This window comes from Ranitomeya variabilis, chromosome 2 (assembly GCF_051348905.1).
Source record: "Ranitomeya variabilis isolate aRanVar5 chromosome 2, aRanVar5.hap1, whole genome shotgun sequence".
NCBI classification, from domain to species: domain Eukaryota; kingdom Metazoa; phylum Chordata; class Amphibia; order Anura; family Dendrobatidae; genus Ranitomeya; species Ranitomeya variabilis.
In genome coordinates, this window is record NC_135233.1 from 181,877,114 (window position 1) to 181,890,622 (window position 13,509).

Here is a 13,509-nt window from a genome sequence, read left to right on the forward strand (position 1 = left end):
GGGGAGTCTAGCCAATACAGTTTGTTTCTCTGTAATCACATTCGGCATAGGTATAACTTCTGGCCACACGGGGGCAGTGTCTGTCACAGATTCTATGTCAATGATAACAGAACAGTCACAGCCGGCCAGCTCATTACACGCTCATGGTGCAGGCCCCAACTCAAGCAATGCTCGCCCATGTGACCTGCTAGGGACCAGTCTGGATTTTGGCACAAATTGTTCAGTAGCCAACAAAGCGCATTGTGTCACCCTCACCTATAGGGCGGCTCGGCCGCCTCTGCTGCTATTCCACTCTGCAGTGGAGGCGAGAATGTAGGCGACACGGACTGGCCATACTGGCACATACGGGTAAATGGCTGCTGCCGGCCACACAGCGCTAGTGGCTCCAATTGCTCAGAAATTGAGAGTTTGCACAGTAAACGCCATTACTTGGAACAGAGCAGCCGCACTACTACGCTACAGAGGTCTGGACAGCCGACAGCTTTGAGCTCACAGACAGCACAACTCCCGCCAACAGGAGGAGGACGGCCTCCATGACCAGTACGGGCCGTTATATCATATCACAGAGAATAGCACGCAGCCGCCAACCAACGCACAATCTGGCCGGCGTAATGGCGTCACTACGTATTACAGAGGCGGGGAGCTCAGAGGTCACGTGCTCGCCTTGTGCGCCAGAGGACCACATTTCTGGCTGTATTATGAAGGCTGGGACAAGACACTAGTGGGCGTGGCAAAGAAACGGGGCGGGCCTGGTTTTATGTACCCGGTGCTGTGCACTGCAGTCGGTTTTTCAAATTCATACCGAATGGATGATGGCCGCCGTCTTATCCCCCGGCAGGCCTTCGTACGACAGTGACCCGGCCACTCCCGCCGCGCCTTCTATTAAGGTGAGGAGCACACCCTGCGCGTTCTCTGCAGCTCGTCCGCGCCACCTTCTCTCCCACAGACACACGAGCTTTGGCTACCACAGCGTTGTGTCCTGTAGTACCGAGTAATGGGCGACTCCAGGAGGCACGAGTGGGTGCTGGGGGGCTGCCAAGGACTCGGCACCACCCACAGCTGCGGCATGTAGCCGGCACCGTCCTGGCCTAACGGCTTCAGACTGACACATGTTGGTTTCCAGCCTCGGATGTTTCTCTGGTTACTGAAGTCCAATTCTCAGCATTTCACCAGTTCTCACTTTTATTCTTGTCAAATCCATCAAGTAAAGACTCAGTGTTCCCAGTACTGCCCCTGAGGCTGTGCTCCCACCATCAGGATAGAGCAGTGTGTCAGACACAGTGTATTATCTGTTCCCAGTGCTGCCCCTGAGGCTGCGCTCCCACCATCAGGATACAGCAGTGTGTCGGACACAGTGTATTATCTGTTCCCAGTGTTGTCCCTGAGGCTGCGCTCCCACCATCAGGATACAGCAGTGTGTCGGACACAGTGTATTATCTGTTCCCAGTGCTGCCCCTGAGGCTGCGCTCCCACCATCAGGATACAGCAGTGTGTCGGACACAGTGTGTTATCTGTTTCCAGTGCTGCCCCTTAGGCTGTGCTCCCACCATCAGGATACATCAGTGTCGGACACAGTGTGTTATTTGTTCCCAGTGCTGCCCCTGAGGCTGCGCTCCCACCATCAGGATACAGCAGTGTGTCAGACACAGTGTATTATCTGTTCCCAGTGCTGCCCCTGAGGCTGCGCTCCCACCATCAGGATACAGCAGTGTGTCGGACACAGTGTGTTATCTGTTTCCAGTGCTGCCCCTTAGGCTGTGCTCCCACCATCAGGATACATCAGTGTCGGACACAGTGTGTTATTTGTTCCCAGTGCTGCCCCTGAGGCTGCGCTCCCACCATCAGGATACAGCAGTGTGTCAGACACAGTGTATTATCTGTTCCCAGTGCTGCCCCTGAGGCTGCGCTCCCACCATCAGGATACAGCAGTGTGTCGGACACAGTGTATTATCTGTTCCCAGTGCTGCCCCTGAGGCTGCGCTCCCACCATCAGGATACAGCAGTGTCGGACACAGTGTATTATCTGTTCCCAGTGCTGCCCCTGAGGCTGTGCTCCCACCATCAGGATTCAGCAGTGTGTCGGATGCAGTGTGTTATCTGTTCCCAGTGCTGTCCCTGAGGCTGCGCTCCCACCATCAGGATACAGCAGTGTCGGACACAGTGTGTTATCTGTTCCCAGTGCTGCCCCTGAGGCTGCGCTCCCACCATCGGGATACAGCAGTGTGTCGGACACAGTGTGTTATCTGTTCCCAGTGCTGCCCCTGAGGCTGCGCTCCCACCATCAGGATACAGCAGTGTGTCGGATGCAGTGTGGTATCTGTTCCCAGTGCTGCCCCTGAGGCTGCGCTCCCACCATCAGGATACAGCAGTGTCGGACACAGTGTATTATCTGTTCCCAGTGCTGTCCCTGAGGCTGCGCTCCCACTATTAGGATACAGCAGCGTGTTGGACAAGGGTGTATTATCTGTTCCCAGTGCTGCCCCTGAGGCTGCGCTCCCACCATCAGGATACAGCAGTGTGTCGGATGCAGTGTGGTATCTGTTCCCAGTGCTGCCCCTGAGGCTGCGCTCCCACCATCAGGATACAGCAGTGTGTCGGACGCAGTGTATTATCTGTACCCAGTGTATTATCTGTTCCCAGTGCTGCCCCTGAGGCTGCTCTCCCACCATCAGGATACAGCAGTGTCGGACACAGTGTGTTATCTGTTCCCAGTGCTGTCCCTGAGGCTGCGCTCCCACCATCAGGATACAGCAGTGTGTCGGATGCAGTGTGTTATCTTTTCCCAGTGCTGCCCCTGAGGCTGCGCTCCCACCATCAGGATACAGCAGTGTGTCGGACGCAGTGTATTATCTGTACCCAGTGTATTATCTGTTCCCAGTGCTGCCCCTGAGGCTGCGCTCCCACCACCAGGATAGAGCAGTGTGTCGGATGCAGTGTGGTATCTGTTCCCAGTGCTGCCCCTGAGGCTGTGCTCCCACCATCAGGATACAGCAGTGTGTTATCTGTTCCCAGTGCTGCCCCTGAGGCTGCGCTCCCACCATCAGGATACAGCAGTGTGTCGGACGCAGTGTATTATCTACCCAGTGTATTATCTGTTCCCAGTGCTGCCCCTGAGGCTGCGCTCCCATCAGGATAGAGCAGTGTGTCGGATGCAGTGTGGTATCTGTTCCCAGTGCTGCCCCTGAGGCTGCGCTCCCACCATCAGGATACAGCAGTGTGTCGGACGCAGTGTATTATCTGTTCCCAGTGCTGCTCCTGAGGCTGCGCTCCCACCATCAGGATACAGCAGTGTGTCGGATGCAGTGTGGTATCTGTTCCCAGTGCTGCCCCTGAGGCTGTGCTCCCACCATCAGGATACAGCAGTGTGTCGGACACAGTGTGTTATCTGTTCCCAGTGCTGCCCCTGAGGCTGCGCTCCCACCATCAGGATACAGCAGTGTGTCGGATGCAGTGTGGTATCTGTTCCCAGTGCTGCCCCTGAGGCTGTGCTCCCACCATCAGGATACAGCAGTGTGTTATCTGTTCCCAGTGCTGCCCCTGAGGCTGCGCTCCCACCATCAGGATACAGCAGTGTGTCGGATGCAGTGTATTATCTGTTCCCAGTGCTGCCCCTGAGGCTGCGCTCCCACCATCAGGATAGAGCAGTGTTGGACGCAGTGTGTTATCTGTTCCCAGTGCTGCCCCTGAGGCTGTGCTCCCTCCATCAGGATACAGCAGTGTGTCGGACGCAGTGTATTATCTGTTCCCAGTGCTGCCCCTGAGGCTGCGCTCCCACCATCAGGACACAGCAGTGTGTCGGACGCAGTGTATTATCTGTTCCCAGTGCTGCCCCTGAGGCTGCGCTCCCACCATCAGGATACAGCAGTGTGTCGGATGCAGTGTATTATCTGTTCCCAGTGCTGCCCCTGAGGCTGTGCTCCCTCCATCAGGATACAGCAGTGTGTCGGATGCAGTGTGGTATCTGTTCCCAGTGCTGCCCCTGAGGCTGTGCTCCCACCATCAGGATACAGCAGTGTGTCGGACGCAGTGTATTATCTGTTCCCAGTGCTGCCCCTGAGGCTGCGCTCCCACCATCAGGATACAGCAGTGTGTCGGACGCAGTGTATTATCTGTTCCCAGTGCTGCCCCTGAGGCTGTGCTCCCTCCATCAGGATACAGCAGTGTGTCGGACGCAGTGTATTATCTGTTCCAGTGCTGCCCCTGAGGCTGTGCTCCCTCCATCAGGATACAGCAGTGTGTCGGACGCAGTGTGTTATCTGTTCCTAATGCTGCCCCTGAGGCTGCGCTTCCACCATCAGGATACAGCAGTGTGTCGGACGCAGTGTATTATCTGTACCCAGTGTATTATCTGTTCCCAGTGCTGCCCCTGAGGCTGCGCTCCCTCCATCAGAATACAGCAGTGTGTTGGCCGCCTTGTGACATGGCTCCATAATGCTGGGAAAGCAATGTTCATCACCTAACTGCTCCAAGGTCATTGTAAGGCGTTACTCTTGGAGAATGATCAGATCCCATTCTTTATTACGGTCAGTGTTCTTGGGGCTTGTACAGATGAGAACATTATACAGTTGAGTGGTGTCAGGGTAAAAATTGGATAACACATTGACCAATCATGTGGAATCCATTTGGAATGACACAAAAAAATTCCAGAGTACATTATTCCTTTCTGTGTATCTGATGAGACTTGTCTATACAAACCTTTGGTTACAATTAAAGCAATTCCAATTTTCAGAATAGTAAAGACAGAAATAGGCGCTTTCACAAAGGCAGTATGTGAAAAATATACCAAAAAATGAGAATTTAAAACCTAGCATTTATCATTATCCCATTTACTCCCCCCTTTGGTAAGAATAAAGAAAATATATTTACTTTTATTTTTCCACTAGGGTTAGAGCTATTATTAGGGTTAGAATTAGGCTATGTGCACACGGTGCGGATTTGGCTGCGGAATCATAGCAGTTTTCCATCAGGTTTACAGTACCATGTAAACCTATGGAAAACCAAATCTGCTGTGCCCATGGTGCGGAAAATACCGCGCAAAAACGCTGTGTTGTATTTTCCGCTGCATGTCAATTCTTTGTGCGGATTCCGCAACGTTTTACACCTGTTCCTCAATAGGAATCCGCAGGTGAAATCCGCACAAAAAGCACTGGAAATCCACGGTAAATCCACAGGTAAAACGCAGTGCCTTTTACCTGCGGATTTTTCAAAAATGGTGCGGAAAAATCTCTCACGAATCCGCAACGTGGGCACATTGTCTTGGGGTTAGGGATGGAATTAGGGCTAGGGTTGGAAATAGGGTTAAGATTAGGCTAGTGGTTAGGGTTATGGTTAGGGGTGTGTTGGGGTTAGGGCTGTGTTGGGGTTAGGATTGGGATTAGGGGTGTGTTGGGGTTGGGGTTGGGATTAGGGTTAGGAGTGTGTTGGGGTTAGGGTTGTGGTTAGGGGTGTGTTAGGGTTAGGGTTCTGATTAGGGTTATGGCTAGAGTTGGGATTAGGGTTAGGGGTGTGTTGGGGTTAGTGTTTGAGTTAGAATTGAGAGGTTTCCACTGTTTAGGCGCATCAGGGGTCTCCAAACACAACATGGCACCACCATTGATTCCAGCCAATCTTGCGTTCAAAACGTCAAATGGTGCTCCCTCCCTTCCGAGCCCCGACGTGTGCCCAAATAGTGGTTCCTCCCCCACATATGGGGTATCAGCGAACTCAGGACAAACTGGACAATAACTTTTGGGGTCCAATTTCTTCTGTTACTCTTGTGAAAATAAAAAATTGCTTCCTAAAAAATAATTTTTGACGAAAGAAAAATGATTTTTTTTATTTTCACGGCTCTGCGTTATAAACTTCTGTGAAGCACCAGGGGGTTCAAAGTGCTCACCAGTGCTCCAATGTTTAGGCACACATGGGCTCTCCAAACGCGACATGGTGTCCGCTAACGATTGGAGCTAATTTTTCATTCAAAAGCCAAATGGCGCTCCTTCCCTTCTGAGCCCTGCCGTGTGCATAAACAGTGGTTTGTGACCACATATGAGGTATCGGTGTACTCAGGAGAAATTGCATAACACATTTTGGGATCCATTTTATCCTGTTGCCCATGTGAAAATGAAAAAATTGAGGCTAAAATAATTTTTTTGTGAAAAATAGTACTTTTTCATTTTTACGGATCAATTTTTGAAGCACCTGGGGGTTTAAAGTGCTCACTATGCATCTAGATAAGCTCCTTGGGGGGATCTAGTTTCCAATATGGGGTCACTTGTGGGGGAGCTCCAATCTTTAGGCACATAGGGGCTCTCCAAACACGACATGGTGTCCGCTAAAGATTGGAGCTAATTTTTCATTGAAAAAGTCAAATGGCGCTCCTTTCCTTCCGAGCCCTGTCGTGCTCCCAAACAGTGGTCCCCCCCACATTTGGGGTATCGGCATACTCAGGACAAATTGTACAATAACTTTTGGGGTCCAGTTTCTCCTTTTACCCTTGGGAAAATAAATTGTTGCTAAAAGATCATTTTTGTATCTAAAAAGTTAAATGTTAATTTTTTCCTTCCATGTTGCTTCTGCTGCTGTGAAGCACCTGAAGGGTTAATAAACTTCTTGAATGTGGTTTTGAGCACCTTGAGGGGTGCAGTTTTTAGAATGGTGTCACTTTTGGGTATTTTCAGCCATATAGACCCCTCAAACTGACTTCAAATGTGAGGTGGTCCCCAACTCACAAAGGTGCTCTATAGGGTTTAAATCAGGTGATGGCAACAGGCAAACTTTTTTTGCTAACCAGTTTTTTTACTAAATTGGATGTGTCATTAGGATCATTGTCTTGCTGGAATTTCCAACCTCTGCCTGCTCTTTTTACAATGTGGCAGCATTATTCTCCAGTATATTCTTGTACATGGTAGCATTCATGTTTCCATCAATTGTACGCAGAGGGCCAATGGCAGATGCAGAAAAGCAGCCCCAAACCATGACATTGCCACCACCATGTTTCACTGTAGGTGTTTAGTACTTTTACATCATTATGTTTTCTAATTGAGCAATATATGTATACCATCACTAACTAAACAGATTGACCTTGGATTCATTCGACCACAACGCCTTAGACCAATCTGTCTAATTCCATCGGCGGTCTTCTTTGAGAAACTCAAGTCGGACCTTCCGGTTCTTTGCGGAGATTAAAGGCTTCTTGACCGGATCTCATGCATTTAACTTTATTGCTCTTAGCCGTCGCATCACAGTTTTGTGACTCACTTTGACCCCATATTCTGCTTTTATTTTGTGTGATATCTGTGCATCACTTTTACGGCCATCAGTTACTGACTTTTTCTTAATAATATGATCAACTTTGGAGGAAGTTTTCCATGGTCGTCCACTTCTAGGGTTGTCATCGAGTCCATATCTTTTTTAATTCTTTAATATACATGACACTTGACTCAGAGCAGATGAATTCCATAGCTACCCACTTTTAGCTTTTGCCAGACTTCACTCTCAGAATAATAAGCTTCCTGACATCTGGTGATAAATTTGTCTTTGCCATGTTTTAGCCTAAAAACAGACAGACACATACACACTCTGTTTTGACTACTCAAAAATTCTACTACACATGACAAAATATTCAAAACAGTTGGCCCTGCAAATATCGAAAACTAACACAGAGGGATAAAACCATTTCAAACACAATTTTCATCCTTACAGCTGACAACCACTTGCTTCCGGATTACTATAATCATCAGGAAAATGGCATCACCTCAAGCAGACAGAAGTAATCAGACTGGAATAATTTGCGAATGCCATGTCGCGTTTGGAAAGACACTGATGTGCCTTAACAGTGGAAACCCCCCACAAGTGACACCATTTTGTAAACTAGACCCCCCCACAGGGAACTTATCTAGATGTGTGGTGAGCATCTTGTACCCCCAGGTGCTTCACAAAAGTTGATAGCATTGAGCTGTGAAAATAAGTCACATTTTTCCCGCAAAAAATGTTTTTTAGCCCCAAATTTAGCATTTTCACAAGGGTAACAGAATAAATTCCACAGCCAGTTTTGGGGTCCATTTTCTTCTGAGTACGCATATACGCCATATGTGGGGAAAAACTACTGTTTGGCCAGTACATTTGCCCCATATAATGCTGCACAAATGCTGATTATGGCTCCATAAGATGCTCCATAGAGATATTTGCCCCATATAACGCTGCCCATGGCCCCATAAAATGCTCCATAGAGATATTTGCCCCATATAACCTATCCTCCCTCAGGCCCCCGGCACTTGCTATACTCGCCTGTCCTCCGTTCCACCGCCGAGCGCCGCTGTCTCTTCCCCGTCGTCCGCACTGATGCTCAGGCAAAGGCGGCACACACTAATCGCGTCATCGCGCCCTCTGACCTGAGCGTCACTGCAGTGGATGCAGAAGACACAGCGGCGCCGAAGGTGGAACAAGGAACATGTGAATATCCGCACTGCCCCCGCCATACTCGCCTGCTCCCGCTGCGGTCCCTGGTTCTCCAGGCGCCGGCATCTTCCTGTATTGAGCGGTCACATGGTACCGCTCATTACAGTAATGAATATGCGGCTCCACCCGCAGTGGAGTCGGGTCCATATTCACTACTGTATTGAGCGGTACCATGTGACCGTTCAATACAGGAAGATGCCGGAGCCCGGAGAACCAGGGACCATGCCAGGAGCAGGTGAGCAGTATTAGACAGCTGCCGCTCCCCCTCCCCTGCCGACCCCTGGGAATGACTTGAGTATAAGCAGAGAGGTGCAATTTCAGCTGAAATTCTCGGCTTATACTCGAGTATATACGGTATATAAGTCTAGAGTTAACTAGCTGCAGGTACATTTCTTGTCCTGCTGAGTGCATGATAAAAATAGCAGGGGCCTAAACAGTGGCCCCCGTTCCATACAGATGTGGTTTTCCCCAAAAGAGCATTGTTACACCAAAATGCCTTTAAAAAAAATTATATGAACTGGATATTACCAACAACTACATACTTTAGGAATACCTGCTTGGATACACGGGGTTTCCCGCGGTGTCCCAGCAGCCGGAGGTCTCGTGATGACTTCTCGGTCTGTCAGCTACGGTGGCTTGTTAGAGTCTAACAAGCGATCTGACAGTATAAAACTGTCAGGACTCATACAATGCAATCATGTGCATTGCATTGTATGAGACCAGTGATGTATTGACGTCCCATATAGGGACTGATTAAAAAAAAGTGAATGTTTTAAAACTATAAAAAAAAAAAAATCAAACCAATAAATATTTTTTGTAAAAAAACAAAAAAGTGTACGTTTGGTAGTGCCGCGTCCGGAACGAACAGACCTATAAAACTGTCACACTTGTTACCTCCCATCAGTGCACACCGTAAATAAGAAACAACAAAAAGGAGCAAAAACCTTTTGCTTTTTTCATCATGCCACCAAACAAAAAGTAGAATAAAATGCAATCAAAAGGTAAATTCAAAATAAGTTGTAGCCATGAAAATGTCATCTTATCCCGCAAAAAACACGTTGCCATGCAGCTCCAAAAATGGAATAATAAGTTATAACTCTCAGAATAAAACGATGCAAAAAGCAATTATTTTTTTCCCTATAAAATAGTTTGGGAAAAAGTGGCAAAACATAAAAATATTGTATCACTGTAATAGTCTTATCAATTTTACTACACGTGGAACGGCAATTAACAAAACCCACTCAAAACAATTCCTGAACTTCTGAGGTTTCCTCATTCTGCATCTCAAAAATCAGAATAGAACGCAATAAAAAAAAAGTCATATGTCTGAAAATGAAACGTTCGCTCGATCTGCAAAAAACAAACCATCACATGACTGTCGGCTGAAATATGGAAAAATTATAGCTCTCAAAACATGGTGATGCAAAAACTTGTTTTTACAATAAAAAAAGAGTATTTTAGTATGTGACAGCAGCCAAATATAAAAACCCTGTATAAATCTGGTATTGCTGTAATCGCACCGGCCCGAAGAGTCAAGTAGCCTAATCACTTATTCCACACCAGAAATGGCATAATAAATAGATAAAATCAATTCTTCACCTGTTTTTATCATTTTGCCTTCCGAAGATTGCAGTAAGGCTTGGCGCACATTTATCCTGCACTCTGCGTTGAGCGCTTACACCAGGGTTTCCGTGTAAATCTCTGAAATAAGTGATTCAAACGGAACCCCCGGTGGAAGATTCCCTATAATAAGGCAGATGGAGGAGGCACTGTGGACGCCATAGGACCTGTGATTAGGCGGTGTCCGTCTTTTTAGTCATACATACAGATGTATCTGCATTTATGATTGAATGATTGTCCAGCAAACTCTTCTGACCTTAACCCCATAGAGAATCTGTGGAGTATTGTAAAGAGGAAGATAAGGGACCCCAGACCCAACAATGCAGACGAGCTGAAGGCTGCTATCCAAGCAACCTGAGCTTCCATAACATCTCAGCAGTGCCACAGGCTAATCGCCTCCACGCCAAGCCTCCTTGATGCAGTAATTGATGCCAAAGGAGCCCCGACCAAGTATTGAATGCATTTACTAAACATACATTTCAGTAGGCCAACATTTCGGATTTTAAAATAATTTTCAAGCTGATCATATAAAGTATTGTAATGCACTGAGATAATGTCATTTTAGTTTTCATTGGCTGTAAGCCATAATCATCAACATTAACAGACAAACACTTGAATTGCATCACTCTGTTGTAATGGTGTCTAATATACAGAGCGCTCTGCTGCCCGGGGCTTCAGGAAAATGGCCGCGGGATGCCGCGCGTACGCAGATGGAGATCGTGGCGGCCATTTTCCTGAAGCCCCGGGCAGCAGAGCGCTCCATCTGCGCACGCGCGGCCTCAGGAAGATGGCCGCCCCCACCGATCACCAGGGGAATAGCGCAGATCACGCTCTTTTTCCTCACCTGTGCAGTGGATTCGGAAGCTGGGCATGCGCAAACCACTACGCCACCAACGGAAAAATAAGCAAGATCTGGGGGAAGAAACAGCGATGTCAACACGCCCATTTGGCCAGACCAGCCTGATTGACAGGCGAAAATGGCGACTTTGGTAACGTATTTCCGCAGCATAGGTGGGGAATCAGGGTACACAAAATACACTATTGTAACGCACAGCTCAGGCCCTATGTAACGGTATTTTTATCTCATACGGGAAAAACGGGGTGACAGGTTCCCTTTAAAGGGCCCTGCCAGCTGTTTCCCCATGATCCTGACCCAAAACATGACTCCTCCACCTCCTTGCTGTTGTTGCAGCCTTGTTGGGACATGGTGGCCATCCACCAACCATCCACTACTCCATACATCTGGACCATCTAGGGTTGCTCCACATTCATCAATAAACAAGACTGTTTGAAAATTAGTCTTCATGTATGTCTGGGCCCACTGCAACCTTTTCTGCTTGTTAACACTGTTTAGGGGTGGCCGAATAGTAGGTTTATTCACCACAGCAAGCCTTTGAAGAATCCTACACCTTGATGTTCGAGGGTCTCCAGAGGAACCAGCAGCTTCAAATAACTTTGCTGCTTTGTAATGGTATTTTGGCAGCTGCTCTCTTAATCCTATGAATTTGTCTGTCAGAAACCTTCTTCATTATGCCTTTATCTGCATGAACTCTGGCTGTGCTCTGTTTCAGTCACAAATCTCTAAACAGTATGATGATCACTCTTTAAGTTTTCGTGAAATATCTATTGTTTTCATACCTTGTCCAAGGCTTTGCACTATTTAACGCTTTTCAGCAGCAGAGAGGTCCTTTTTATTTCCCATATTGCTTGAAACCTGTGGCCTGCTTAATAATGTGGAACATCATTTTTAAGTAGTTTTCCTTTAATTAGAATCACCTGGAAAACTAATTATCACATGTTTAAGATTGATTTCAGTGATCCATTGAGCCCTGAGACACAATACCATCCACGAGTTTATTTGAAAATCAAAACAATTAAATATGACACTTAAATAAAATTTGCATAATAATTTGTAACATGGTGTAGGAGTTTCACTTTCTGTATTGAAGAATTGAAATAAATTAACTTTTTGATATTCTAATTTTGTGAGATGCACCTGTAAAAGCGCAGTCTGCCAGTTTTGTGCACTTCTGAATAGGACACCTTTGAACAGAGGCCAGACAGAGCCCAGAGTAACTCTGCTGCCTCATCACAGCGAATGTATTCTATCTGAATCACATCACTCAGAGATTTAGATGGAAATACCAAAGTAAGTGCTCAGTGTAAAGCGCCTCATAAATGCGATCCCTAACGTTATGTAAAGTGTTCCCAATAAAAGCTTCAACTCAATCCACAAAAAAAGCAAGTCCCTACTCAGATCTTTCATCTGTAAGGCTACGTTCACATTTGCGTTGTGCGCCGCAGCGTCCTTTTTGGCCGAAAGTTGGACGCAAAAAAAATGCAACTTGAAGCGTTTCTTGCGTCCAACGCTTGCGGCCATGCGGCGCAAAACGCAGCACAACGCATGTCCATGCGTCCCCATGTTAAATATAGGGGCGCATGACGCATGCGGCGACGCTGCGGCGCTGACCGCAAATGTGAACGTAGCCTTAATGGAAATATAGGGGGCTTCCACGTTACGACTAGCACACCGGCTCTGGATAAGCATTATGGCTCCTCAGCCCCCCTAAAAGAAATTCTGGGCTCCCAAATTCAAATGCCCCCTACATTCTGAGCCCCACACTGTACCTAAACCACATATATCATCCACATGTTTAGCATTTCTGTAGTGATGAGAGCCCGCCTAATTTACGGATGCGTGTCTCCTGAAGCATGAGCTGGGCATAACGTACTGGTGACTGAAATGTACTGGTCACTAAAACGTGCTGGTCACTATAACCACAGTTTGCCATTTTTATAAGGCGGGCCAAGGGTTGGCGTGGGTTACGAGCTTTCGAAATCTTGGCCAAAATATCAACCAATACCTCACTATTTTTGTATATTTTTTGCACTATATTTTTCGGGGTGCAGCCAAGCCCAAACACGTTCGGTCTTGCATGAGGGGTGTTCACACTGGGATGCATTGAGAGTGTGCTGGCCAGCCCGCCTAATCGAAAAGTAGGGGCGTGACTAATAGGCTGTGAACCAGACACTATGCACTACCATTGTGTGAACAACGCCCTATGTGGGCCTTTATTGTGCACTTGTATACTGGGCAGTCACCCCCTCCAGGAGTGGGTATGTGGAGAGTGGCTGTTGATCTGGTATTTTTGCACCTGTGTTGCTAACATCTTTCTTTATGGGCTGGCTGCACCCTGTAGTGCATTTGTTCCAAGATCTGGGCAGGTAAGTGTTGCTGCCTTTTTTGCTGTTGTTGAAAATTGAATTTTTGAAGACCTTGAGTCTCTAGTGGCTTTGCCATTTAGTTTAGTGCGGAAACTATTCTATAATAAATTGTTATCCAAGAATCAAATAGCGGTCCTTCCCTTCCGAGTCTCGCAGTGTGGCTAAGTAGTACTGTACAGCCACATAAGGGGTATTGCGAAGGTCAGCATAAATTGTGTGACCCATGTT

The 13,509-nt window shown here is 47.5% G+C and overlaps 1 protein-coding gene across 3 annotated transcripts in view; it reads left to right on the plus strand.

The window, feature by feature from the left end:
* The first annotated feature begins 631 nt into the window (after positions 1 to 631).
* Positions 632 to 13,509, plus strand: part of PHF10 (PHD finger protein 10) — a 210,379-nt gene continuing 197,501 nt past the window's right edge. Inside the window, exon 1 of one of the 3 annotated variants that reach the window (XM_077283267.1) lies at positions 632 to 887. In XM_077283267.1, coding sequence (XP_077139382.1) covers positions 810 to 887 — 78 coding nt within the window. In that variant the 5' untranslated portion in view covers positions 632 to 809. The remainder of the gene's footprint in view (positions 888 to 13,509) is intronic. The other 2 variants (XM_077283266.1, XM_077283268.1) reach the window with 2 other exon arrangements.